Genomic DNA, 26,976 nt, shown 5'->3' with positions numbered 1-26,976 from the left:
TTCAAAAGTCTGGTGGCAGCAGGGATGAAGCTGTTCTGGAGTCAGCTGGTACGTGTCCTCAGACTTTTGTGATCGGTTGGAAGGCAGGAAAGATTAAACAGCAAAAGGGATGATGATGAGAGGTAAAAAGAGATCGTAATGGGACAAGTGAAAGAACAAAGATGGGTCTAGAGGAGATATAAAAGTGAAAAGCAGGAGGTCCAGCAGCTGTCGTCCAAAATCAAAATCTGTATTAACAGGATTAAGCTGTTGAATTGTAAAACTGCTGAATCAAATTAAAACTGGTTATTTGAACTAGTTATAGCCCATTAGTATGACCACATTCAGAATCTGGAGAGTCAAGGTTTAATTTTTGGTTTGCATTGATCTCTGCCAGGAAGTGGTGGGGATGCTATTATTCATCACAGAGCTTTGGGTTACAAGGAGTAAAACATCTGCTATTGATTGCTCCACAAAGTTAGGAGAAAAAGTACATTTACATGCATATGGAGAAGTGCATGCATGCACTCTGGATTTCCACAAGTTTGGGTTTGGCTATGATAGCCCCCAGAGTCAAATAATGCGCTAGCATTCCCTGTTCAAGTTGTCAAGTGAAACAAATAAGTAAAGCAATCAGCTGCATGGAAACAAACCTCACTGGAGAATTAGTACTTACTTGAAAGGTTGAGGGGAAAGGGAAGAAGATTGAATGTTAATAATTAGTGAAGCAGAACATCACCATCTCTGTGCAATTGCTAGTTAATCTCTGATATTGATGCTTACGCTGCCCCTTCTTCCCCTCAGATTTTGCCTTTGCATGTTCTGTCTTGCAAGTTATCTCCTCTTGTGCCATAATAATTTCTTTGTATTGCTCCACTGTGTACAATCTTTTTCCATCCCCTTTGTAGCCTGGCAAACCTAAGATGGTGATGGAGTACTGGAGTGGCTGGTTTGACCACTGGGGAGGTCATCATCACATCTATCAGGAAGGTATGTTCACTTGTTTTGAGCCTTTTAGTTTAATAAATTTGTTTGTCCGTTCCCTCCTTTTCTTTGGATTTAAGTAAGTAATTTATTTTGCAGCTTCAGTTATCTGCGATAAAGTTTATTGATTTATTAGTGTCACAAGTAAGTTTACATTAACACTGCAACCAAGTTGCTGCGAAAATCCCCTAGTTACCACAGTCTGGGTACACTGTTTGGGTACACTGAGGGAGAATTTAGCATGGCCAATGCACCTAACCAGCACATGTCTTTTGGACTGTGGGAGGAAACCCACACCGACGCAGGGAGAATGTGCAGACTGTGCACAAACAGTGACCCAAGTCAGGAACCGAACCTTGGTCCCTGTCGCTGTGATGCAGTAGTGCTAACCACTGTGCTACCGTGCCACCCCACTAATTATTGCAAAGGTTGGAGTGCAGAGGGCAATTTCCTATTAGTTTGGCAAAGGTTTTATTTTTATGTTATTGTGCTAATTTATTTGTCGCAATAATAAAACCTATCCAGATATTTGCTCTGGTAATGTTACTAGCAGATTGCAAAGCACTGAATGAAATTAAAATGATGTGAAATTGGCTGTTGGCTCCCTCTTGTGAATTGTCTCTATTTTACAGTCTGCTGTCAACTTAAGAACATTTTCAATGAATTTTTAACTCAACCTTTGCAACACTGATGAATTAGCTCATAGAATCTATGGCATGGAGACAGGCTGTTCGGTCCAAACTGGTGTATACCAACCAAAATGCCCATCTAAGCTAATCTCATTTGCCTGCATTTGGCCCATATTACTCTAAACCTTTCCTATCCATGAATCTGTCCTATCCTACAAGAATTTGTAAAAGAGGGTAAAATGCAGTTGGCCCAGCTGACGTTGGTTGAGTGTAAGAAAATATCCAAAGACAGCTATGTCACGTGTGCAGTAATTAACCACGAGGAACACTTGGACTTTGCAATTAGAACAACAAAAAGAATTTCCATTGCTTTTTGTGATCACAGGGCATCCCAAATCACTTCACAACCAATGAACAACACGTTTCAAATGGATTGACCATTGTCATTTGGGAACTGGCAACCATTTTGCACGCAGCAAGCTCTGGCAAATAGCAATGCTGTACTGATTGGATAATCTTAATGATGTAGGTGGGGAGAGAAATATCAACCAGGATACTGGGGCAAATTCCCATGCTCCTCTTGGAGTAGTGCCATGGAATCTTATATGCCCACCCGAGAGAGCAGATCGGGCCTGTCTCACCTGAAAGACAGCACTCTGATGTTGCAACACTTCCTCAATACTGCTGTGAAGTGTCCGCTCAAGTCTGTAGAATGGGCTTTTGGTAAGAAACGGGATTGACCCTGTGTCTGTTTGAGTTGGACTACTCATTACCTCAATTATTGGACAAGTGTTATTTTTTTAAAGAAAATCTGTTTGAATAAAACCCTACAGTACTGAGGGAGGCCCTTCAGCCCATCACACCTATACTGCCTCTCAAGGCATTTTTCACCTAATTCCATTTCTCTACTCTTGCCTTTAAAATGCTGCCTAATCCAATTTTTATCCCTTTTTCCTTTCAAAAGCTTTTATTGCTTCTGCTGTTCCCCACGCCACCATTTCTGGTTAGAGAATCCGTATCCTAGTAACTCTGTTTTGAGTCTTGAATTGTATTTCAGAAGTATTTTCAAGGAATGTCAAGTAATTGTGTGAGGAAAAAGACAGCTGTTTTTTTTTGCTGTTTGGCCAGGTATCCAGTCATTGTAATCCTGAGTAGTGGTTAGGTGACAACCCAAGATTTATGCTTTTGAGAGCTATGGATTGTAAGAGAAATGGAAGTCTGATGAAGAGAAGCAATTGCATGTGTTTAAACCCCCAGGAAAGAATATTTAGAGGGCACAGACATGCAGTGAATCTCAGGAGAGCATATTTATAGCTTGGGAGGAATAAATGAGAAAAGTTAGAAGTAGCATCAATCTTGGTAATACCGATAAAGAGGGGAAAGGTGAACATAATTACAACAGAAAGAGGTAAAGTTGGATCTCCTATCAAAAATACAAGGAGGCATTAATCTGCTTCATTGCTTTTCTATACAGATGTAGGTCTTACACAACAGTAGGTCTGTCTATGTTTTGCTTGTGTTTAAGTTTCCTTAATTGTGTCTATACATATAGCAAAGCCTTTATGCATTGCAGGGACAGGTTGTGTTTGTGTCTCAATGGACCTGTTTCTTCACTATTTCACTGTCTGAAGATTTTCTGTCAATTTCTTCTGCAGGAATGTTGAATACCATTGCAGCGCTCCTAAACAAAGGGGTTTCCATCAATCTCTACATGTTTCATGGAGGAACTAACTTTGGCTTCATGAATGGTGCTCAGGATTTTGGCACCTATATTGCTGATGTCACCAGCTATGGTGGGTGTACCTGAGATGCTGTCAGATTTTCTCTCAATTATTGGCTAACTGTTCCTTTTCAGGAGGTCAAAAACTTAACACCACCTTCAAGCAAATTGGAGCAATCAATCCTTTAGGCTTCAGAGCCTGATGCAGGTACTGGCAAATTTAACTGCAGTTTTCCCAGATACTGAGCATTATTAGACCAGAACCACTTTTTCATTGGGCTTAAATGGAAAATAGGGCAACCAAAACTAGTTGTAGATATGTCTGCAATAAAAGTAAAATTTACTCTGTGCCTTTTAAGCATGTTTACTGTTACAATTACTGCAGTCAGATTGGAGACCTATTCCAACTTGTAGGGTTCAAGGTCACTCTGGGAAATGTATTTCATCCAACAGCCAAGGGCTGTGCTCAGAACGGAAACCGTTCACAATGCATACAGAGGTGGAAATGTTAAGTAAAGTTGGATGTTGGGAGATAATTCTCTGGTAGCTTGCCACTGAATGAATTTTTATAAACTTCCTTTATGCAATCATGAAATAACTCCTCAGAGGCCGGTATCCTTTCATCAGATTCCCTCTATTTACAAACTCTATTTCAGGTACAAAGTCAGAATCTGGGGTGACACTCCTCTTTGGGCAGGTGACAGTGGTTAGCACTGTTGCCTCAGAGTGCCAGGGACCTAGGTTCAATTCCTGGCTTGGTCACTGGCTGTTTGCACATTCTCCCTGTGTCTGCATGGGTTTCCTCTAGGTGCTCTGGTTTCCTATCACAGTCCAAGATGCGCAGGCTAGGTGGATTGGCCGTGTCAAATTGTCCCTTAGTGTTATGGGGGCTGGCTAGGGTAAATGAATGGGGTGATGGGAAAAGGGCGTGGGTATGATTGTGGTTGGTGCAGATTTGATGGGCTGAACGGCCTCCTTCTGCGCTCGGGTAATCATAGAATCCTACAGTCAGGGAGCTATACTCCAAGAGGCCAACTCGTGGGTCTTGTTGAGATATTACAAATCATTTACGATTGTGTTCGATTATACCATGACAAAGGCATATCAAGCAATGCATTAACAGGGAAATATAAACTCAAGTATTTGTTTAAAAAATTGTTGAAATTGAACACATTCTCTGACAAGAAAGTGCCTAAAACCCATTTGATCATCTTTAGTTTGGTCAAGTGTCATGTGATTTTCCCTAACTTCTAAAGAAATCTTAAATTAAAAACAGCAACTCAGTCCTAAATGGTGTGCCCCTTACCCTGAAATTGTTTTAAGAGGTGTCTTAGAGGAGGATTGAGACAGAGAGGTTCAGGGAAGGAGTTCCAGACCTTTGGGTTTAGGCCAGTGTCATCCAGCTGCCAGTGGTGGAATGCTCTAAATTAGAGATGCACAATAATCAGGCAGGAATACATTAAACGATCTTTTGCAAATTGTCTGTTTTAAGGTTTGATGGCATGCTTTTTAATCTAAAATGCACTGTACCTGAAACTACTTTTATTTCTAAAGTTTTAATTCTGGGCCTTTTCTTCCTTCAGTCAGATGAGATGGTTTATAACTATATTTCACAATTATGTTGATGAGTTCCATGCTGTACTATGTCATTTTGATTAATTTGGAAGTAACTGATTTCACTTTTTAAGTATTAGATAAGGTTGAAACCTATTGGTTGACTCTTCTTCATTTTTTTACCAGATTACGATGCACCCTTGTCTGAAGCAGGAGACTACACAGAAAAATATTATCAAATTCAGGAACTTTACAGCAAGTACTTGGGTAAATAGACTTCACTTTTGTGAATTTGATGCATTGCTTGTTAAAGTCCATGGATTTGGTTGTCAAATTGCCCAGGCTTGGAAATTGAGTCGGTTTGCTTGTCATCTTAGTCACACACGCAGTGATTAGTACTGTTGGCTCACAGTGCCAGGGATCCGAGTTCAGTTCCAGTCTTGGGTGACTATCTGTGTAGAGATTGTACTTCTTTCCTTGTGTCTGTGTGGGTTTCCATCCTCCCACAGTCCAAAGAAGTGCAGGTTAGGCTGATTGGCCATGCTTAAATTGCCCCTTAGCATCCCAGGATGTGTAGGTTACGGGGAATTTGAGAGATAAATATGTGGGGTTATGGGGATAGGGCCTGGCTAAGATTCTCTGTCAGAGAGTCAGTGCAGACTTGAAGGGCCGCCTCTTGCACTTGTAGGGATTCTACTCTTTTTGAAAGCTTGGAGATTTCTGGCAAGATCTCTGTATCTCTAAAACTTAACTTTGTTTGTCCCTTGAAACATGTTTCATCAGCTGACTGAACACTGGTTGAAATCTAGCCATGTTGATGGACTAAAAGTATCTGCTGTGTGGTACCCGGTGCACAAATGCTCATAATTTATCATTAGATTGATTACAGATGGGGCAAGTTTCCTGGATGGCTAGTGTGGGAAGGCTTGCACTGGAAGGGAGAATTTGGATTTAAGCCATAATGTGTGAAGAGCTTTACTCTGCAGTTTATCTCTGCCATAGCTGCCTTTGGAATGATTGAATCCAACCCTCTGCCCGACCCTATTCCACACGTCGTTAGCTTGAATTGATACCGCATTGTCCTCACACAGGAATTTCTCTCACCATTTGAATGTGCCCCCTTTTGATTGTGTGATCTGCGATTGTCAGTTAAAACAATCAATTCAAACAAAAATTTTGAAAGTCAAAAACCAAACTCATTTGCTGTTGCAGAGAACTGTCATGGATTTGACAGTCAAGATGACCTCCTGTGCTATAACCATTCTTTGATTTCACACAAGACCTTTTTTCCAAGCCCCATTCTTCACCCCCATCCCAAAAATGGTTTTACTTGTTTTTATTTGTAAGTTGTGTTTAAAAATTAGGCTAATTTTTTTTTGCTCTGTCACAGGCCAAGAATTACCTGAACAACCTGCTCAAATGTACAAAACAAAGTACACCACCCTTCATGTAAAGGAATACATTCCTTTGTGGGATGCACTCGGTCAATTAGAAAAGGTATATTTTAGTGACTGCGACTTATTGTGTATCTTTCGAGGCAAATTATACAACATAGGTGAGTAAAGAAGGCACAATTTGGATTCAGATAACGGATTTATACATGGGATTTTCGATAGTAAACATGCAACCTTTAGATCATGGGCAGAATAATATGAGATTGAGTGTTGGATGGGCAAACCTCACAAACAACGTTGGCATGATGCCAACCAACAGTCTCCATCATCCAGTCCTACCGGGGTTGATTAACGATGGCCCGAAAGGGCCTTCTGCTCCTCCATTGAGCTGGAAATCTTTCCCTTTTGAGCTGCCAGCCATAGGATTGGTTGGCAGCTCAGTGTGCACTGGAAACAGTAAGAAGGCATTAGTTTGCAGCTGCTGAAGAAATGACTCCGAAGACCTATGCAGATAAGCCTGGAATTGTTGGATGGGACAGGAGGGTTCAGGGTAGGTTAGGGAGAGGGGTAGTGGTCGGCGAGGGAGTTGGGTTAAGGAAGAGAGCATGTAGGAAGGTGGGGGGTGTTCAGTATAAGGAGGATGCAATCCATCATCAGCAAAGAGCAACCCTGCCCTTCCTTTCTGCCCTGTAAGCATTTTAGTAAAAAAAAAGTCAAGTGGCCACTCCCATCCTGCTAACCACACAGGCAGTGTATTGTTAAGGTCAATATAAGCAGTCTAATTGTTATTTAGTCATTTGAATGTGGAGGACAGCTATCTATTTTGGCACCTGCCTGCCCCAGCATCCCTTCTGCTCAGGTGAGCAGAAATGTGGTAAGATGGTTGCTCTTTCTCTCTCCCCACCTTCTCTCTCCCCACCTTCCCAGTCTCTTCTGTGGAAAACACACCTACTGGAAGCATTTAATTTGCAGCTCTGGTATTGTGGTCACCTTCTGGAATTCATTAGAAAGTGACTAATTTTCTCCCCCATAACAGGATGGAACTTCCAGTCACTTGCACTGTGATCCTTTACTTGTTATTGGTTCAGTTGTTAACTTGTTTAAAATAAACACCTTCACTAACTAAGCAGAAGCCCAATGCAACTGAGTCCCGAGTATCACTTATTGCTGCGGGAGGATGTGTCGAGCAGAGATGAGGCAGTCTCCTGCTGAGTCCATTGAAGGGATTGAAAGAGTGAGAAATGTCTTTCTCCTGCAGCTGAGAAATGGTTTGTTAGTGGGGCAGAAAGTATGAGATCGAGATTGACGTACCGTTCTGGCCTCCAACCCTGCAAGCTCACAAAGGACCCAGCTGCAGAAAATGAGACAATATAATCGACTTTGCAATGCCTGAATATTTGAGATTTCTAATCCACAATTATACTGCTCTCTCCTAAAAAAAAATTAGATTTTCTCCAAACCAGATGAATTCTCCATTGTGCTTCTGATTTTTTTTTTTTCTGTTCAGCAGCGAAGCATATGTTCCACCATTCGATCGTTATCTCAACACTAAAATGAAAGCAAAATATGTGGATGGTGGAAGTGGGAGAAAAAAATCCAAAATGCTGGAAAAACTTAACAAGTCTGCTAGAATCCGTGGAAAGAAAGAGTTAACGTTTTGTGTCCGTACCACTCTTCAGAGCTCTGATATGGACTTGAAAAGTTACCTCTGTTTATCCCTCCATAGTTTCTACAGACCTGCTGAGTTTTTCCAGCATTTTCTGTCTTTATTTTAGTTACTTGACTACAATGCTCAATTCCTTGAGATTTAATGGATGCAACGTTATTTTGAACAGACTGAATATGCATTGTTGGTTTACCTAATGTTTGTCTATATAACTGCAAGTTCTTTCTTGGCAAGATCCACACGTGAGACTTAAATTTATCAGAACGGTTAACAGTTTTATTGATTTTATAATTATTCCCAATAGAGCTAGCATTGTTTCCCTAAGCCGTCTCCTCACTCCCACCTGCCTGCCAACTGATTTATGGCATTGGGTCAATTGGCTGGGCAACAAGCTCAGTTTCCAGTTAATTATTTAGAATGGCGAGCAGATTGATACCTGCCCACTTGCTGAGTGGGGAAAAGTATGGCTTGTATTTATCGCTACTTGTATTATTTTGCTAACCCTGCTGAAAACACACCCAATGGGGGAAGGGGGTTTCTCTGGTTCTGCCCTATATTTTTCTCCAGATCTCTATGGTATGTGAGTATTTAATTGCCCCGATATGGTGGTGCTTTTTTTTAAAAATTCATTCGTGGGACATGGACGCTGCTGGCTGGGCCAGTATTTATTGCCCACCTAGTTGCCTGAGGGCAGTTGAGAGTTAACCACGTTGCTGTGGCTCTGGAATCACATGTAGGCCAGACCAGGTAAGGACGGCAAATTTCCTTCCCAAAAGACATTAGTGAACCAGATGGGTTTTCACAACAATTGACAATGGTTTCATGGTCATCAGTAGATTCTTACTTCCAGATTTTTTTTTAATTTCAAATTTCACCATCTGCCATGGCGGGATTGGAACCTGGGTCCCCAGAATATTAGTTGAATTTCTGGATTAATAGTCGAGCAAAGTACCATTAGGGCATCTGAGATTGTTATCACATTGAGTAGGATTTGAACTTGCAACCTGTGCTACTGCATACTCTTGTGGTCTTTTTGAATACTAAAGCAAGGCATTCCTCAACACACACTCAGTCATCAGGAGGTTTCTTAAATGTTAAACCCACTGTGCTATGGATGGGTGAAGGGATTTATTTTTGTGGATCAAATGCTTGGGAGCTGAACTATGCATAAATGTTACAAAAGTGATACATTTCACAGTTGTCTATTATCATCTTTTGTAGCCTATTGTAAGTGAAAGACCTGTTAATATGGAAAACCTGCCAATCAACAATGGCAATGGACAAGCCTATGGGTACACATTGTATAACACAGTAATAAGTGGTGGAGGAGTACTTCATTCAATGCAGAATGTGCGTGACAGAGCACAGGTAAACAGTCTGTTCTTACATAATTTTGATAAACGTCTATAATTGTATAAGATGAGAGATGTCAGTGCTGAGGCAGATGCACAGTTCAGCAATTAGTATCTCACTGGCAAGTCAGTTGAGGAGGAAAAGTCATGCTTATAACAGAAATTGTGCAGAATTAATGCATTGCTCCATTGTAGGAACTTTAAGCATATAATGTTTGTGTTATCAGATGTTGAATTTAGCGGTTTTAAGTTTTAAAGTTTACTCATTAGTGTCATAAGTAGGCTTACATTAACACTGAAATTAAGTTACTGTGAAAATCCCCTAGTCGCCACACTTTGGCACCAGTTTGGGTACACTAAGGGAGAATTTAGCATGGCCAATGCACCTAACCAGCACATCTTTCAGACTGTGGGAGGAAACCGGAGCACCCAGAGGAAACCCATGCAGACACGGGGAGAATGTGAAAACAGTGATCCAAGCTGGGTTCCGAACCTGGGTCCCTGGCGCTGTGAGGCAGCAGTGCTAACCACCGTGCTACCTATAGTTTTCCTACCCCTGTTCATTGCTGTACAAGGATTGTGGGAGAGAAGTAGTCCACACCGAATATAATGTCCACGTCCTCTAAACCTGGACATGAGGGATGCCCATTTGTATTGTGTGCGTGGATTGGAGTTTTGCGCTGTGGACCGAAGTTGGGGAAGCGTGAGTGTCTCCTGCCGCAGAGCCCAGTGAGAAAGCCATGGTGGGCTTATTACTTATACCACTAGAGGTTACCTGATATTGTTTGTGGCAGGGTGAGCAGGATGTCAAGCACCCTGCTGACATATCCAGTGCCCTATTTGAAAGGTGCCCAGACTGCTGCTACTTTGTTGCACTCTTAATGACTGACCAGAACATGGAACGCAGAAGCTAAGGAGCAACGGCACCCAGATTTAACAGTGCTTCACCGCAAGTATTACTGGATGCAATAGGAGAGAGGTAGGACATCCTGTGTCCGAGGGCTGGAAGGAGGAGGCCCACCCAACTCTCCAACCCTGCGTGGGAGGCGGTCACCAGGGTGGTGAGTGTCAAGCGAATTCACCAGAGGAATAAACCCCAGAGTTTTGAAATAAAAACCACTGTATTTTGACTCACTAACAGTCTGAGGTATTATTTTACCTGCAACAGGGGTAGACCATTTAGGACACAGACTTCTTCACCCAAAGAGTGGTGAGCCCGTGGAATTCATTAGCACAGGAGGTAGTTGATGTCAAAATATTGAACGTATTCAAAATGCGGCTAGAGATAGTACTTTGGCCAAACGGGATTGGAGGTTATAATGGCGGAGGTGATAGTGGATGCCTTGGTGGTTATTTTTCAGACGTCGCTGGATTCCGGGGAAGTGCCGGATGATTGGAAAACTGCTAATGTTACGCCGTTGTTTAAGAAGGGTGCCAGGCAAAAGGCGGGGAATTATAGGCCAGTTAGTTTAACGTCTGTGGTAGGTAAAATGTTAGAATCTGTCATTAAGGAGGAAATTGCGAGGCATCTTGAAGGGAATTGCTTGATAGAGCAGACGCAGCACGGTTTCATTAAAGGGAAGTCGTGTCTGACAAATTTACTGGAGTTCTATGAGGATGTGTCTAGGGCGGTGGATAGAGGAGAGCCGATGGATGTGGTCTTTCTTGATTTTCAGAAGGCATTTGACAAGGTACCTCACAAGAGATTATTGCAGAAGGTGGAGGGACATGGAGTTGGGGGTAGGGTGTTAGCGTGGATAGAGGATTGGTTGTCAAATAGGAGGCAGAGAGTGGGGGTCAACGGGTGCTATTCGGATTGGCGGATGGTGACTAGTGGAGTGCCCCAGGGGTCGGTGCTGGGGCCTCAGCTTTTTACCATTTATGTAGATGATCTGGAGGAGGGAACCGAGTGTAGGGTGTCGAAATTTGCTGATGACACCAAGATTGGGCGAACGGCAAATTGTGCGGAGGGTGTGGAGAGTCTGCAGAAGGATCTAGATAGGCTGGGCGAATGGGCCAGGAAATGGCAAATGGAATTTAATGTTGGCAAGTGTGAGGTGGTCCACTTTGGTAGGAAGAATGGTAGGAAGGACTATTACTTACGGGGCGAAAAACTGCAGCAGGCGACGGTGCAGAGGGACCTCGGGGTCCTTGTGCATGAGTCGCAAAAACCCAGCTTGCAGGTGCAGCAGGTGGTCAGGAAGGCGAATGGGATGCTGGCCTTCATAGAGAGGGGGATTGATTATAAAAATGGGGAGGTCTTGCTGCAGCTGTATAGGGCATTGGCGAGGCTGCAGCTGGAGTACTGTGTGCAGTTTTGGGTGCCACACCTGCGCAAAGATATTTTGGCCTTGGAGGGAGTGCAGAGGAGGTTTACTAGGCTGATACCGGAGTTGAGGGGGTTGAGCTATGAGGAGAGGCTGAATAAACTGGGCTTGTACTCGTTAGAGTTTAGAAGAATGAGGGGAGATCTCATTGAGACGTATAAGATGATGAATGGAATGGATAGGATAGAGGTGGAAAGACTCTTCCCGCTCAAAAAAGACAGTAGGACTAGGGGGCACAGCCTCAAGATAAAAGGGGGGCGGTTTAGAATGGAGTTGAGGAGGAACTTCTTCACTCAAAGGGTGGTGAATCCCTGGAATTCTCTGCCCGTTGAAGTGGTGGAGGCTGCCTCGCTAAATATTTTTAAGACGCGGGTTGATGGGTTTTTGATAGGAGAGGGGATTAAGGGTTATGGGGAGAGGGCGGGAAAGTGGAACTGAGCAGCGACAGATCAGCCATGATCTTATTGAATGGCGGGGCAGGCTCGAAGGGCTGGATGGCCTACTCCTGCTCCTATTTCTTATGTTCTTATGTTATGGGGAGAAAGCAGGATTAGGCTATTGAGTTGGACGTTCAGCCATGATCATGATAAATGGTGGAACAGGCTCAAAGAGCCAAATGGCCTCCTCCTGGTCCTATCTCCTATGTTTTAGGCCAGTGAGATTTGTTGCAGGTTGCTTTACTAAGGAGCTGGCATAGGAACCATGAGGTGAATGACCTCCATCTCTGCGCTGAACTTCTTGAGGTTCTGTGGATGCTGCTACAGGCAGAACTGTAATAATAATAATCTCCTTGGTTAAATTGATTGCCCAATTCTAAACTTTAGTGCCTATCATTTGGGGAAAAAATATAGAACAACAACTTCCTTTTTGTTCCGTTTGAATAGGCATTTTAACCTCCCTGGGGGAGCTAAAAATTCAAGATAGGAAACTTGCTTCCACTGTGCCCACAGCCAGTTTTAACAGATTAGTTGAAAGGTAATCATCTAAACTGCTCCCCAGAGACAGGTCTCTTGTTAAAATATTTTGATATTTAATGGCTTGTGTCGTATTTAATCAGAGTTCTACTTGTACTAAAGGCAAGATGGATTTATTTTTGATTTGGTTTATTATCACCACGTATTGGTATACAGTGAAAAGTATTGTTTCTTGCTCGCTATACAGACAAAGTATAACGTTCATAGAGAAGGCAATGAGAAAGTGCAGCATGTAGTGTTACAGTTATAGCTAGGGTGTAGAGAAAGATCAATTTAGTTTGAGATAGGTCCATTCAAAGGTCTGATAGTACCAGGGAGGAAGCTGTTCTTGAGACAGTTGGTACATGTTCTCAGACTTTTGTCTTTTTCTTTGTGTCAGGAAGCCATGAGGGTTAAGGGAGTTGAAAGGTTAATGCCTTTATTGCATTGTTTGCAGGACAATGTTTTCCCCATGCATCAACCCAACTTGTTGGCCCAAATGACCTGTTTCTTTGACATAAATGAAATTCTTTAAATTCATGCAAATCTAAGACTTGAGTAGCTTTATGCTAATCATGCATGGTTGAGAGAAACTGAAGATGTACCATCTGAGGCATCTCTATAAAGGAGTCAGAAATGAGAGGCTATGTCTGGTTGCAATATTAAAATGTACTGAAGAAGTTGGCATCTGTAGTGTATTTTCCTGCTTTACGTTGTGCTTTCCTGCTATATGTCATCTTCTACTGAAAGCCACAGCCCGTAATTCACACACAACTCTCACTGTTTGCACAAGTGAGTTTATTTTCTAATGTTTCAGGTCTTTGTTGATGGTCAGTCCATTGGATTCCTGGATTACAAAACTGTGGAATTGACAATCTCAGTTGCTCCGGTAAGTGTCTTTAAATATCAAGTCTTCAAGATGTTTGCAGTGAATTGAGCTATTACTACTTCCTCAGTATTGCCCTTTTTTTTTTTGAAGGTGGCAGTAGACGTGAGGGCTTTTATTTTACTGTTACATTCACAAAAATGGTAACTAATAATGAAGGAAACAGAAAGTAGTTCCTATATGTACGTTGCCCCTGGATGTCCAAAAATGTTTTCCAGCCAGTGGTTGGTTTTGCTGCACTCTGGGCAAAGATACCAATCAATTTATATACAATAAATGAGATAGCATCTCTCCAGTGCAGAAGAGGCCACTCGACCATCAAGTCTGCTCCAACTGTCTGACAGAGTATCATATTTAGGCCCTATCCCTGTAACCCCACACATTTCCCTTGGCTAATGGGACATTAAGGGCAATTTAGCGTGACCAATCAACCTAACATACATATCTTTGGACTGAGGGAAAACTGGAACACCCGGATGAAATCCATACAGACACTGGCAATTAATTTTTTTGAGAAACTCGGTGAGGCACCAATATTGCCAAGACAGCAGGGGGAATTGCTGCTTTTTTTTCCAAATAACTGTGGGATCTTCGACATCCAACTAAACAGGATTTAAAATCTCATCCATAAATTGGCACCTTCAGCAGTGAAGTACACCCTGAGTACTGCACTATGGTGTTAGCTTGGATTATTTGCTCTGCTGTAGGGGAAGCGCTTGAACACACTAAGTTCTGACGCAGCAGGGTTTGTTTAAGAACAATATCAGAGTAAAAGTCAAAAAACATAGTTTGAGAAGTTTTTAGCACATCTAGCAAGGAGGTTACATATAACTGGGTGAGAGAATTTTTGTGCAAACAAATGATTGGTAATTGCAGTAAATGATTTATGGTGGTATCTTCAACAATTTTTCTGAGAATTGTCTTAAGGAATAGAACTGAGAAAATGCCCAACGCTACATTTTACAACTTCAATTGCTCCAGAATTCCAGTCTAGGCTGCATCATTTAAAAATAATTAATTAATAAACATTGCATTAAATTATTACAAGAGTCTACACAACCTGCTGACCTTGTGTGTACTAAATGGACAGCAGAATCCCCCACACTGTCTTCCAACTAATGATTATAATGTTTGGAAAATTGCTTGGCACTATGTTCAGTTCTTGCCTGCTGAGAGTGGAGCCCTTGTAAAACATCCCTGGTAGTTTTAATTAATGTGTTACATAGGGATATAGAAGACAGGAGGAGGCCATTCAGTCCTTTGAGTCTGCTCGGCCATTCAACATGATCATGGCTGATTGTCCAACTCAGTAGCCTAATCCTGCTTTCTCCCCATAACTTTTGATCCCACTCAAGTGCTATATCCAGCCGCCGATCGAATGCATTCAATGTTTTGGCATCAACTACTTCCTGTGGTAATTCCACAGGCTCACCACTCTTTGGGCGAAGAAATGTCTCCTCACCTCTCCTAAATGATCTACACCAAATCCTCAGACTGTGACCCCTTGGTTCTGGACTCTCCACCATTGGGAGCATCATAGATTCATAGAATTCTACAGCACAGAAGAAGGCCATTCGGCTCATCAAGTCTGAACCGACCAAAGTCCCACCCAGGCCCTATCCCCGTAATCCCATGCATTTACTGTAGCTAGTCCCCCAATTAAGCTTGGCCAATCCATCTAAACCTCACGTCTTTGGGCTGTGGGAGGAAACCCACGGAGAACATGTAAACTCCACACAGTGACCCAAGCTGGGAACTGAATACGGGCACTAAGACAGCTGTGCCACCGTGCCACCATCCTCTCTGCATCTATCCTGTCTCATCCTGCTAGAACTTTATAAGTCTCTGTGAGATGCCCCCCTGCATTCACCTAAACTCCAGCAATAAACAATAGTCAATCTCTTCTTCTCCTCCTCCATCAGTCCCGCCACCCCTAGGATCAGCCTGGTAACCCTTCGCTGCTCTTCCTCAAGAGCAAGAACATCCCTCCTTAGAAAAGGAGAGGAAAACTGCACACCATGTTATAAGTGTGGCCTCACCAAGGCCCTGTGTAATTGCAGTACAGTGTTAGTATTTTGTTTCAAGAGCAATGTGATTTTTTTTTTGTTCAAAAAGCAGGATTTCTATGTTCTGATTTAAGTTTGCTGTTGTGCAGTGTTTGTATTGGGTGCAATTAAATTGGTGAATTCCTTTTTATTAATCTGTGGCAGACTAAATCTGAAGTATCACTTGAGGAAGAACGCCTCTGATGGCTCCGTTTAAAATGATGTGATGAGGAAGCTCCACGATGTTCCTCTGCGTTGAAACTGATTTATTTTGCTTTGCAGGGAAAGCGGAATTTGAGCCTTTTGGTGGAAAATCGTGGCAGGGTCAACTATGGAGACAAACTTGACGACCAGCGAAAAGGTAAATTTGTAAGATGGTGATTAACAAATGTAGTCAGTGCTGTTGAGTACATGGTCAAGTAACATTTCCAACCACTGCAGATATCTGAGTCATGCTGTTAAACTATTCATTCTAATATAGAAAATACACCCAACAAGGACAACTGCATTAAATTAACCAGAAATAAAAATACGTAGAAAATTGATAAGCTTAGTTACATTTCAGTCATTGGAAAGGTATCAGTGTGCTAACCACTTTGTTCTGATAGCTGCATGTGGAACTGAGGGCAGAACTCTTGACCATTTAAGGAAGCTCAGTTTCTCCAGGTTAAATACTCATCAGATATGAGTACAACTCCTGGATAGTTAAAATGCTAAGTTATATAGTTTAATGAAGAAGTCATACAGACTTGAAATGTTAACTCTTTAATTTGCTCCTCAGATGCTGCCAAGGCCTGTTGAGTTTTTCCAGTATTTTCTGTTTTTGTTTCAGATTCCAACCATCACAGTATTTGGCTTTTGTTTTAATTGAAAAATTGCTCTTTTCAACTTTCAAGCACTGTATTCAAATCAATGCAACACTTTGCCTGAATTTGCAGGCAGAGAGATATTTATTAGCCATGATCCATAGGGTGTACCCCTCATGTCCAAACTCAACTATTCAAATATTCTTTTTGCCATTCTTGACCCTCTGTTGATCTCAGCTCACCTGCCGTCCACTGCCCAATTTAACTTGTACCAAATCATGCTGCCTCAAAATCGCCTTTATGAGGCCACCTGATGTCTGCAATTTAAAACTCTCTGTATCCCTTTAATATCTTCCATCTTTACGCTTCACTGAGAGCTTCACCCACCTCCAACTCTAGCCTCTTGTGTTTGGCCCCTCTAGCCCCTTCGTTTGGTCACCCTGGACTCATGCTCTGCAATGCGCTTCCAAAACCTCTCCAACTTTCCACCTTCTTGAAGATTCTTAAAGCCCACCTCTTTGAACAAGCTTTTTGTGACCTGGCTTCGTACCTCCACCCTTGATGCCCTTTTTTTTGTTTGAACAAAGAGAAGCATCATAAGGGCCCTTTCAGAAGTGCAGTCAGAGCTTTATTTGTGCAATTTGTTTGGTTTGCAATACAAGTCATTGTTTAAACCATGGTCACCTGAAGATATTCTATTCTTTCAGTGTCATTAAGTGTGTTTTGACCAAAGTGAAGAAAAGAATAGATAATCACAATGTCCACAATTCCTTTTAAGGGACAGCTGTCCACATGTTTCACTCTGTTCTCCCGTTGATTAGATTGGTATATATCTCCATTCAAAATACAATGAAGCGCCTTCGCATAGTATCAGGCTAATTTTTAAATAGAAGCTCAATGTTTGTTCTGATTCTTCAGGTGTCATTGGAGATATCTTGCTGAATAAAGAACCTTTGAAGGGTTTTACCATCTACCCCTTAGAGATGAAAACGAGTTTTATTGAGAGGTAAGCAATAGGAATGCGACACGTCTTCAGCTGACTTATAGTGTTGTACAATTTCTGATTTGTATTGTTGTAGCGAGATCATTTGTTTTACTTGACCACATCCAGATCATCAGTGTGCCTAATTCTAGTTGTCACAACTTTCTTCAGTCCCCTCCTTGTGTACCTTTCGACTGCAATCTATATTGTCCTCGTTGAAATTCATGTAATCGGTTCCTTTGAGGGAATAAATGATCTGAAATAAAAATTTTTTTTCAATCGTTTGCAAATGGCACAGTGGTTAGCACTGCTGCCTCACAGCTACAAGGACCTGGGTTCGATTTCCAGCTTGCATCACTACCTATGTGGAGTTTGCACATTCTTCCCATGTGTGCATGGGTTTCCTCTGGTGCTCTGGTTTCCTCCCAATAGTTTGAAAGATGTGCTGGTTAGGTGCATTGGCCATGCTAAATTCTTCCTCAGCGTACTCAAACAGGCGCCAGAGTGTGGCGACTATGGGATTTTCACAGTAACTTCATTGCAGTATTAATGTAAGCCTACTTATGACACTAATAAATAGTTAGGATCCCATTTAAAATTTGGCTGGTTGGTAGGGGGTTTCTGCATCACAATGTGGAGTATCAGTGTCAAGACAAACAAAGGCAGCCATGATCTTCAGGAGGATTTTTAACATGATATTTAGACTGTTAATTCACGCCATTCATTCAGCTAAACATTGTTGCTGTTACGTTATTCCAATAAATTAATCCAGAGTTTATACATCTGATAACTGAAAATATCTACACAAAGGCCAACACATCATCATGCACATTTAGTCATGACTATTATTTTACTTCAAACTGTTAAAGCTTCCAGAACTCATTTCCTAAGTTAATCTTAACAAGTAAAACCTGAGAGTGAATACCGTTGTAGTTCAGATGATATCAAAGACAAGATGAACAGCATTATACAATTTTTACAACCATTCATCATACATCGAGATTAGACCACTGTTTACAGGTTACTCCATGAGCTTGAATAGATTTTATAATCAAGAATGCAAGCAATTAAGTTTTCTACCTTCATTGCTGTAAACATTAAATCAAGGTAGCACTGCCTTAGGAGATTAAGGCAATGATCCCAAGAATTAAAAGCTTGGCATATAAGGAGTGTTTAAGGATTCTGGGCCTATATTTGATGGAGTTTAGAAGGATGAGAGACTTGCAGAGTACAAGAAGGCTTGCATAGAGTGAATAAGGGAAGGATGTTCCCACTAGAAGTGACTAGGATCTGAGGGCTCAGTCTCAGAGTAAAGGGACAGCCCCTTAGAGCTGAGATGAGGAGAAATGTCTTCAGCCAGAGGGTGGTGATTCTATGGAATTCATTGCCACAGAAGGCTGTGGCGGTCAGGCCACTGAGTGTATTTAAGACGGAAGTAGATAGATTCTAGACTTGTAAGGGGATCAAAAGTTATGGGGAACAGGTGGGAGATTGAAGTTGAGAAACATATCAGCCATGATTGAATGGCAGAGCAGACTCTGGACAGAATAGTCTAGTTCTTTTCCTATATCTTATGGTCTCTCTCTGTCTCCCTACCCAGACTGAATATCTTGTACTTCCCATATCAGTAATCCTTAGCTTGTCAGCTCCCTTTTTTGTTCTACCCATGCAATGTTCATGTGTGTGCACATGTGCCACTGAATAGCTATCAGGAGTACTGTTTTCCACCTAACCAAGGGATAGATAGTTGAGGCTAATTGCAGTAGCCTTACAAACAAATAAAATGTTGTGGTGTATGTGTGCACCTGTTTTTGTCCAAATACTTTGCCTGTTCTACATAGTAATGCCCACACTGAAAGAATAAGGATGGTGATATTTGTTAAATGATGATTGAGTGCTGTTCTTTGAGAGTAACTTCTTTGTTTATCTCTTCTGGTTTGAAGTTTCTCGGCTATCCAGTTGAATCCAATTCCGGAAAATCCTACATTTCCTGCCTTCTTCTATGGCATGCTACACGTGGATTCGTTGCCTTTTGATACCTTTGTAAAACTTAAGGTGAGGGAAATTACTTTGATCAGTACAGCTTCTTGTTTCGGGTTGTGATACTTGTAGGTATGGATGGGAGTCTGATTCAGCGAGCTTTCTGTGCACTGTTGCTTCATCAAGTGACTCGCCTAATGAAGGAGCAACAACCCAAAAGCTCGTGATTCCAAATTAACCTGTTGGACTTTAACCTGGTGTTGAGACTTTTTAACCAAAGACAATTGTGACAATGAATAAACAGTGATGTCATTTAAAGTTGGGACAGTTGTGACTTGGACAGAGCTTGCAGGTACTGGTGTTCCCAGGCATCTGCTGCCCATATCCTTCTAGTTGGTTGCATGTTTTGGAGGGAAGTTTTGAAGGAGCCTTGGTGAGTTGCTGCAATGCGTCTCATAAACAGATACATATTACTGCCACTGTGTGTCGGTGGTGGAGATAGTGGATATTGGAGATAGTGGATGGAGTAACTGTCAAACAGGGCTGCTTTGTCCTGGATGGTGTCAAGCTTCTTGAGTGTTGTTGGAGCTGCACCCATCCAGGCAAGTGGGGAGTATTCCATCACATTCTTGACTTTTGCCTTGTAAATGGTGGGGGACAGATTTTGGGGAATCAGGAGGTGAATTAAGCACTGCAGAATTCCTGGCCTCTGACCTGGTCTCGTAGCCACACTGTTTGTGACTAATCTAGTTAAGTTTCTGCTCAATGATAACCCCAGGCTGTTGTTGATGGGGGATTCAGCAATAGTTAGCAATGAGATACTGACTAGAGATATCCCCAAATTATTTTGTCATTGCTGCTCTTGTGCTGACAGAATATTTCTTCTCTTATTTTGTCAACACGTTGTCAAATCTGCTGTTTACTCTTGACTCCTGTGATCACTTAGTCCCAGTTTAGAGTGCATTCTATTGATCCAGGCACGATTCACTCTCCATGCAGCCTGTGCCATGAACTGAGACATGATGGATAATAGTGAGGGGAAGACAAGCAGGTAGAATAGACACAGGAGGCAGATTAAATATAATGCTGAGGAGTGGGGTGCAATACATTTTTGGTAGTAAACATGAGGAAAGGCAATTATAAACTAAAATGACCAATTCTAAAAGGGATGCAGTAGCAGAGTAACATTAGGTGACTCTATCCACACACATCATTGAGGGTGGCAGGGCAGGTTGAGAAAGTAGTTAATGCCTACAGGATCCTGTGGTGCACAAATTGAGGCTCTGAGTAGAAAAGTCAAGAAGTATTGATAAATCTATATCAAACATTGATTCATCTTCAACAGCAGTACTGTATCTGGTTCTTGGCAGCGTACCTTTTAGGAAGGATGTAAAAGTGGCTTGGATCACTGTCCTTGCAGATTTTACACGTCCTCCCAGTGTCTTAGTGAGTTTCCTCCGGGTGCTCTGGTTTTCTCCCACAGTCTGAAAGATGTGCTGATTAGGTGCATTGGCGGTGCTAAATTCTCCCTCAGTGTACCTGAACAGGAGCCAGAGTGTGGCAGCCAGGGGATTTTCACAGTAATGTCACTGCAGTGTTAATGTAAGCTTACCTGAAACACTAATAAACTACAAAACTTTTTAAAAAAACTTTAAACTTTAGCATTAGAGGACAAGATTCAGGAGAATGAGGGACATCAATCACAAAATTTGGATCGCTAAGGCGGGACTGTTCTCCTTTGAGAAAAACTTGAGAGGAGATTTGGTAGACGTGCTCAAAATCGTGAGAGGCAGAGATGGAGAGAAATTGTTCTCGTGGGTGGATGGGTTGAGAATGAGAAGTCACCTGATTAGTGCATGAAGCAGAGACAAGGATCGCAGATGAGGATTTCCAAAGCAAGTGGTCAGGATGTAGAATTTGCTGTCTGTGTATGTGGTGGAGACAGATTTTCAAAGGAAATTGTAAGTCTTGTCTATTCGTATTATTTGTCCAGAGCCATGGGGGAAATGCAAGGATAATGTGGCGATGCCGGCGTTGGACTGGGGTAAACACAGCAAGAAGTCTGACAACACCAGGTTTAAGTCCAACCAATTTATTTGATAGTACACTCTCAAGCTTTTGAGGTTTACCTCTTCGGCATTCACCTGATGAAGAGGTAAACCTCGAAAGCTTGTGAGTGTACTATCAAATAAATCGGTTGAACTTAAACCTGGTGTTGTCAGACTTCTTACGGAAAATGCAAGGACGCAGCACAAGAAATAGGAGCAGGAGTATGCCATGAGGCCCTTCAAGCTTGTCCCCATGGCTGATCTATGCCAACCTCAACTCACAAGAACACACGAAACAGAAACAAAGTGGGGTGTGCGGGAAGCAGAAGCAAGGGAGTGGGATGTGTGGGAAGTTGGAGTGAGACGTGCTGAACCAAATGGCCACCTCCATGCTGTAACCGTTCTATGATTCTATTCTATGAAATGTAAACTCAGGAATCGTATTTCTAGCCGGTTCCTCTGCTTTCTGCCCCCCTCCAGCTCATTCAGTTTGTATTCTTGCAAAATACTTACAATGAGGCTGTTATGTTTTCTTGCATCTTTTAGGGCTGGACAAAAGGAGTAGTTTTTGTGAATGGAATGAATTTGGGTCGCTATTGGGAAATAGGGCCACAGCAGACACTATACTTACCAGCCCCGTGGCTACAGCATGGCAATAACGAGGTAAGCAGATGCAGTGTAACTGTTGACATAACCATCATGTTCTCCCTTGCAGGTAATCATTGAGTGTCAGAACTGAGATTTATTGATTCAAATTTGCCCTTTTGCTGCAGGTCTGACACAATTTTGTTACCTGGACTTCCACGTTATCAGTTAGAGCAGAAGTGATGTGCAGCTGAGAAATATTTAATGCTTAAGTTGTTGGGTAGGCAGGTCGTTTCAGTTTGTTTTCACCTTGCACTTTACTCTCTGAGCAAGAAAACAAAGTTTCATCAAGTTAGAAGCAAAATCCAAACTTCTATTATAACCAAATGTTTTGAATGATAGGTTCCAGAGTGCTCTCTTTCTTATTCCACTTCCTAACATTGCTTCACACCTTTATGGTATAGTATTTTAAGCTGACATTTTTTTGACAAGGCTTTTATTAGTGTAATAATTAATTGTTAATCTTGAACAAATTCAACGTGGACTTTAACTTAGAATTATTGGATCAGAGTGTAAAAGATTAGATTTCGTAGCACAATAAGTAGTGATTTGGTGTTCGCACTGTTGCATTTTGAGTTAGAAACTCATGGATTAAAGCCCTCATCTAAGACCTAATTCATAATTTAGACTGACATGTGGTATGATGTTGTCTGAGGTGTTGCCGTTTTAGATGAAGGTTCTGTCATGTCCACCTGAGCAAGAAGATAGAAACAGGAGAAGGCCATTTGGCCCTTCAAGTCTGCTCCGCCATTCATCACGATCATGGCTAATCATCCGACTCAGTAGTCTAATCCTGCTTTCTTCCGTATCTAGCCGCCTCTTGAGTGCATTCAATTACTCGAACAAGAGCTTTTGGAGTTCTTCCTACAAAACAGCAATAACTATTTATTATTCATTGGCTATAATAAATTTTGGGATGAGCTGAGAATGTGGAAAATGGTGCATAAATCGGACTGACGTCTTCAGTGTGAACTGATAGAGTGCGGGTTGCAGAAAACAGGAAATGAGCAGAAGCAGAATGGAAGAAGTTGTGAGAAGTGTAAGAACACCTACAAATATTCTTCATAATGATTAGGCCCTTGCTCCACTTCAAAGCCTTCTGAAATTGCTACTTGTATTAAAATCAGTGGGGAGCTGTGGGGTACAGACAGACCTCCTTCCTGTCACTGGCATCATTGAGGCGTTCCTGGACAGAAGGAAACCTGATCGGCAGAATTTTGGGACAAAATTTGAAACTTTAAGCAAGCAACATATTTTAACAGGGTGGCACAGTGGTTAGCACTGCTGCCTCTCAGCGCCAGGAACATGGGTACAAATCCAGCTTCAGGTGATTTTGTGGAGCTTACATGTTCTCCTTCTGCAGCATGCACTCTAGTCATCAGTTCACATTGAAGACATCAGTTTGATTTATGTGCCATTCTGTTGTGTGACTTTCCCCTGGATGCTGAGATTTCCTCCCGCACTCCAAAGATGTGTAGGTCAGGTGGATAGGCCATGCTAAATTGCCCTGTGGTGTCAGGGGGATTAGTAAAGTATGTGCATGGGGTGATGGGAATAGGGCTTAAATGGGATTGTTGTTGGTGCAGACTTGATGGGCCGAATAGTCTCCTGCACTGCAGGGATTCTATATTTTCACACACAGGAACTGAGCAGCCAATCTGCACCACTGACTCCCCTTTCCTTGATTTGTAATGATTTTTTTTTCCCTTTCTAAACTAGATTGTAATTTTTGAAGAGAGCAATGCGGGGAAAACAGTTGAGTTTGTAGACAAGCCTGACTTGGGACAAGCTCAACACGTATGAAGATGAGGAGAAAGAGACCATTCCTGATGAACTTTTAGATGTTTTGGTGGAGCAGAGCAGTCAGTTGCATCGATATCTGATCAACATTGCATTCAAGAAGCGAATTATGCCTTCACTGAAAAGTACCAGAAAAACTTATGATTCAATTGGGTTGAAGTATTATAGAATTATTTACAGTTTTTAACATGCTTAAAATTATACTGATTCGGAGCGTGAAATACTTAAAACACAGTTTGAAATCTCCTTCCCCACAGTTTTGGAGAAGAGACTAAAATGTTTAAAATAATATCTCCGAGTAAGTGGGCAGAAGAATTACAAATCTGTGTGTTAATTGCATCCTTGTTATTATCCCTTCTCAAGACTGAAATGTGCAGAATTAATTCATTTTTGTTTAATAATTTAACAAAAATCACTTTCTTACTAGAGGTTATATTTTTAATAATCTTGAATTTTGAATGAATTCTCCATTCACTGACCTTTCTGTGTTCTAAAAATGGTGTGAAATATCAAACTGGGGTCATTGAAGTCCTCTTTTGGCTTTCCTGGGAGGCACTGTAACAATCTCCTTGTGTCTTACAGAAACCTCTCCTCATGAAATCAGTAAATGATTTGGGACTGCGTAAGATCTCACATTAGGAGACGATTACCCTTGTCTCAGTGTCACAGCTTCCTTTGTCTGTGGCCTGTAGCAGTTGTTAATTTTTTTTTGCTGATTACATCAGGAGGAAACATTTTATGTAAATAAATGTGTTCAACTCCCTGTGGATCCAACAACTGCAACTTTCATTTACAAGTCCCAACATACTTTGTAAGAGGAAAAATCAGAATGAAATTTAAATCAAAATTGAAGGTATTTTTGGAATAATGACTTCATAACTTGGGGCAGCACAGTGGTTAGCACTGCTTCCTCACAGCACCTGGTATCCGGGTTCAAATTCCGGCATGGGTCACTGTCTGTGTGGAGTTTGCACTTTCTCCCCTTGTGCCTGTGGGTTTCCTCCGGGTACTCTGGTTTCCTCCCACAGTCCAAACATGTGCGGGTTAGGTTGATTAGCCATGCTAAAATTGACCCATGCATCGGGGGATTAGCAGGGTAAATGTGCTGGGCTGCGGGAATAGGGCCTGGGTGGGATTGTTGTCAGTACAGACTCGGAGTTGAATGGCCTCCTTCGGTACTGCAGGAATTCTATGGATATGCTGTTTGGATAGATGTGACTGGAAACTCTTTTGTGTTGAACAGTGGAGGAGGAGCATTGGAGAATGGTGTGCTCTAAGTGCAGGGAGAATGGAGATACAGTGTGTGCTATGGTCACCTTCCCAAAGGTGTCATTGAAATGTCCCTATTAACATCACAAATAGCATCCCCTAAATTATGTTTATGTGCACACAATTATTTGCTAAGCATCCAAAAACTAATTTTGTCTCCTATTCATTCTGTATCTTCCTCCCCGTTTTGTTCAACTATTTGTTCCTCCCCTAAAACTTGGATTGTTCGCTGTCTCAGTTTGTTCTGATTAAAGCATTCCATCCTCAGATTTTTACATCTATCCTGTCAAACCCAGGTTCTACCCAAATATGTACAGCTTGTACGGTCCCAAAACATTTGTATCTGCAAGTTCTATTTGACCTCAAAATACATAAAAGGGAACGTTGTACATTTTGCATAATTGAATAAAATTGAGATTAAAAATAAAGCCATGCCACCTCATTTGTTACTACTGCGTGTTTATCTTGTTCCCTGAATTTTTTTTGTTGCAAATACTTTGTTTGTCTCAAGTAGCTGGTATGAACAAACCTAAAACTTACTTTTACAATCCAGATTTTCGAAGCTCAATGAAGTTAAAATGGGGAAATTTGAGGGGTTGAATTGTTACCATTTGGGCTTCCTGTCACTTTCAATATCCAGCCAATAGAAGGAGTGGGAGAAACCAGAATTGTATTGTATTGTATTCCTTCATGGGAACTGAGCATTATTGGCACGGTCAACATTTATTATCCATCTCTAATTGCCCCCGGAAACGTGGTGGTGGTGAGCTGTCGTCTTAGACTGCTGCCCTCCATCTGGTGTGCATGCTCCCAAAGTGTTCCTATGAACGAAGTTCCAAGCTTTTGATCCAGAGACTGTGAAGGAATAGCAATACAGTGTCAAGTCAGAGCTGGTGTGCGAATGGACGTGATTATGTTTCTCCCGGTGTTAGAGGTCCTGGTATGGAAAGTGCTGTTGAATGAACCTTGTTTAAGTGTTGCAGTGCATCTTGTAGATGCTACACCATGCTGCCACTATACACTTTGGTGGTGGAGGGAATGAATTTTCAAGATGGTGGATGGGGTGCTGAGCAAGCTATCCACTTTGTCCTGGATGGTATTGAACTACTGCGTGTTGTTGGAGGCTCAATCATTCGGGGACATGAAGAGTATTCCATCACACTTTTGTAGAGGCTTTGGGGAGTCAGGAGTTGCGTTATTCATCTTAGAATTCCCATTCTCTGACTTGCTCTTGTTGCTACAGTATAGCTGGTCCAGTTCAATTTCTGGTCAGTAGTAACCCCAGAATGTTTATAGTGGGAGATTCAGCGATGATAATGTCATTGAATGTCAAGGGGAGATGGTTTGATGCTTTTTCATTGTATGTAGCCATTGCCTGGCACTTGTGCAGTGCAAATGTTACTTGCCCTTAAAAGCCCAAACTGTTCAGGTCTTGCTGCCTGAGGACACAGGCTGCTTCAGTATCCAAAGGAGTCATAGCCACCAGCTGTCTAATGAGTTATCATGGTGGCATAGCGTTTAACATTGCTGCTTCACAGCACCAGGGACCCGGATTCGATTCCTGGCTAGGGTCACTGTCTGTGTGGAGTTTGCATGTTCTCCCTGTGTCTGCGTGGGTTTCCTTTCCTCCCACAGCCCAAACATGTGTGGGTTTGGTGGATTGGCCATGCTGAGTTGTCCCTCAGTGTCAGGGAGACTAGCAGGGTAAATATGTGGGTTTATGGGGATAGAGTCTTGTAGGATTGTGGTTGGTGCAGACTTGATGGGCCAAATGGCCACCTCCTCCACTGTAAAGATTCTGTAGTATTCAATTTGGGTGGGTGGAAAGTTCATCATTACTCTTGAAGTTGGGGCCATTCCCACAATAAACAATTGGGATCAAACAGCACCCAACTCAGCAATCCATTTGTTTGAGATCCACCAACTCTTGAGTGCCACAGCATCTGATAAGTGCAAA

At 42.0% G+C, this 26,976-nt stretch overlaps 1 protein-coding gene across 2 annotated transcripts in view; it reads left to right on the top strand.

The window, feature by feature from the left end:
• LOC145359860 (beta-galactosidase-1-like protein 2) overlaps positions 1 to 25,461 on the top strand; it is a 59,867-nt gene extending 34,406 nt beyond the window's left edge. For both annotated transcript variants that reach the window (XM_080214683.1, XM_080214685.1), the window contains exons 9-19: positions 888 to 969; positions 3,248 to 3,385; positions 5,053 to 5,133; positions 6,257 to 6,363; positions 9,148 to 9,294; positions 13,376 to 13,447; positions 15,772 to 15,850; positions 17,214 to 17,301; positions 19,221 to 19,332; positions 21,852 to 21,968; positions 23,670 to 25,461. In XM_080214683.1, coding sequence (XP_080070809.1) covers positions 888 to 969; positions 3,248 to 3,385; positions 5,053 to 5,133; positions 6,257 to 6,363; positions 9,148 to 9,294; positions 13,376 to 13,447; positions 15,772 to 15,850; positions 17,214 to 17,301; positions 19,221 to 19,332; positions 21,852 to 21,968; positions 23,670 to 23,753 — 1,107 coding nt within the window. In that variant the 3' untranslated portion in view covers positions 23,754 to 25,461. The remainder of the gene's footprint in view (positions 1 to 887; positions 970 to 3,247; positions 3,386 to 5,052; positions 5,134 to 6,256; positions 6,364 to 9,147; positions 9,295 to 13,375; positions 13,448 to 15,771; positions 15,851 to 17,213; positions 17,302 to 19,220; positions 19,333 to 21,851; positions 21,969 to 23,669) is intronic.
• The last annotated feature ends 1,515 nt before the right edge of the window (positions 25,462 to 26,976 follow it).

This window comes from Carcharhinus amblyrhynchos, chromosome 29 (genome assembly GCF_965287045.1).
Source record: "Carcharhinus amblyrhynchos chromosome 29, sCarAmb.v2.hapA, whole genome shotgun sequence".
Taxonomy (NCBI): domain Eukaryota; kingdom Metazoa; phylum Chordata; class Chondrichthyes; order Carcharhiniformes; family Carcharhinidae; genus Carcharhinus; species Carcharhinus amblyrhynchos.
The sequence above is the reverse complement of the archived record's forward strand: the minus strand, read 5'-3'. Positions and strand labels throughout refer to the sequence as shown.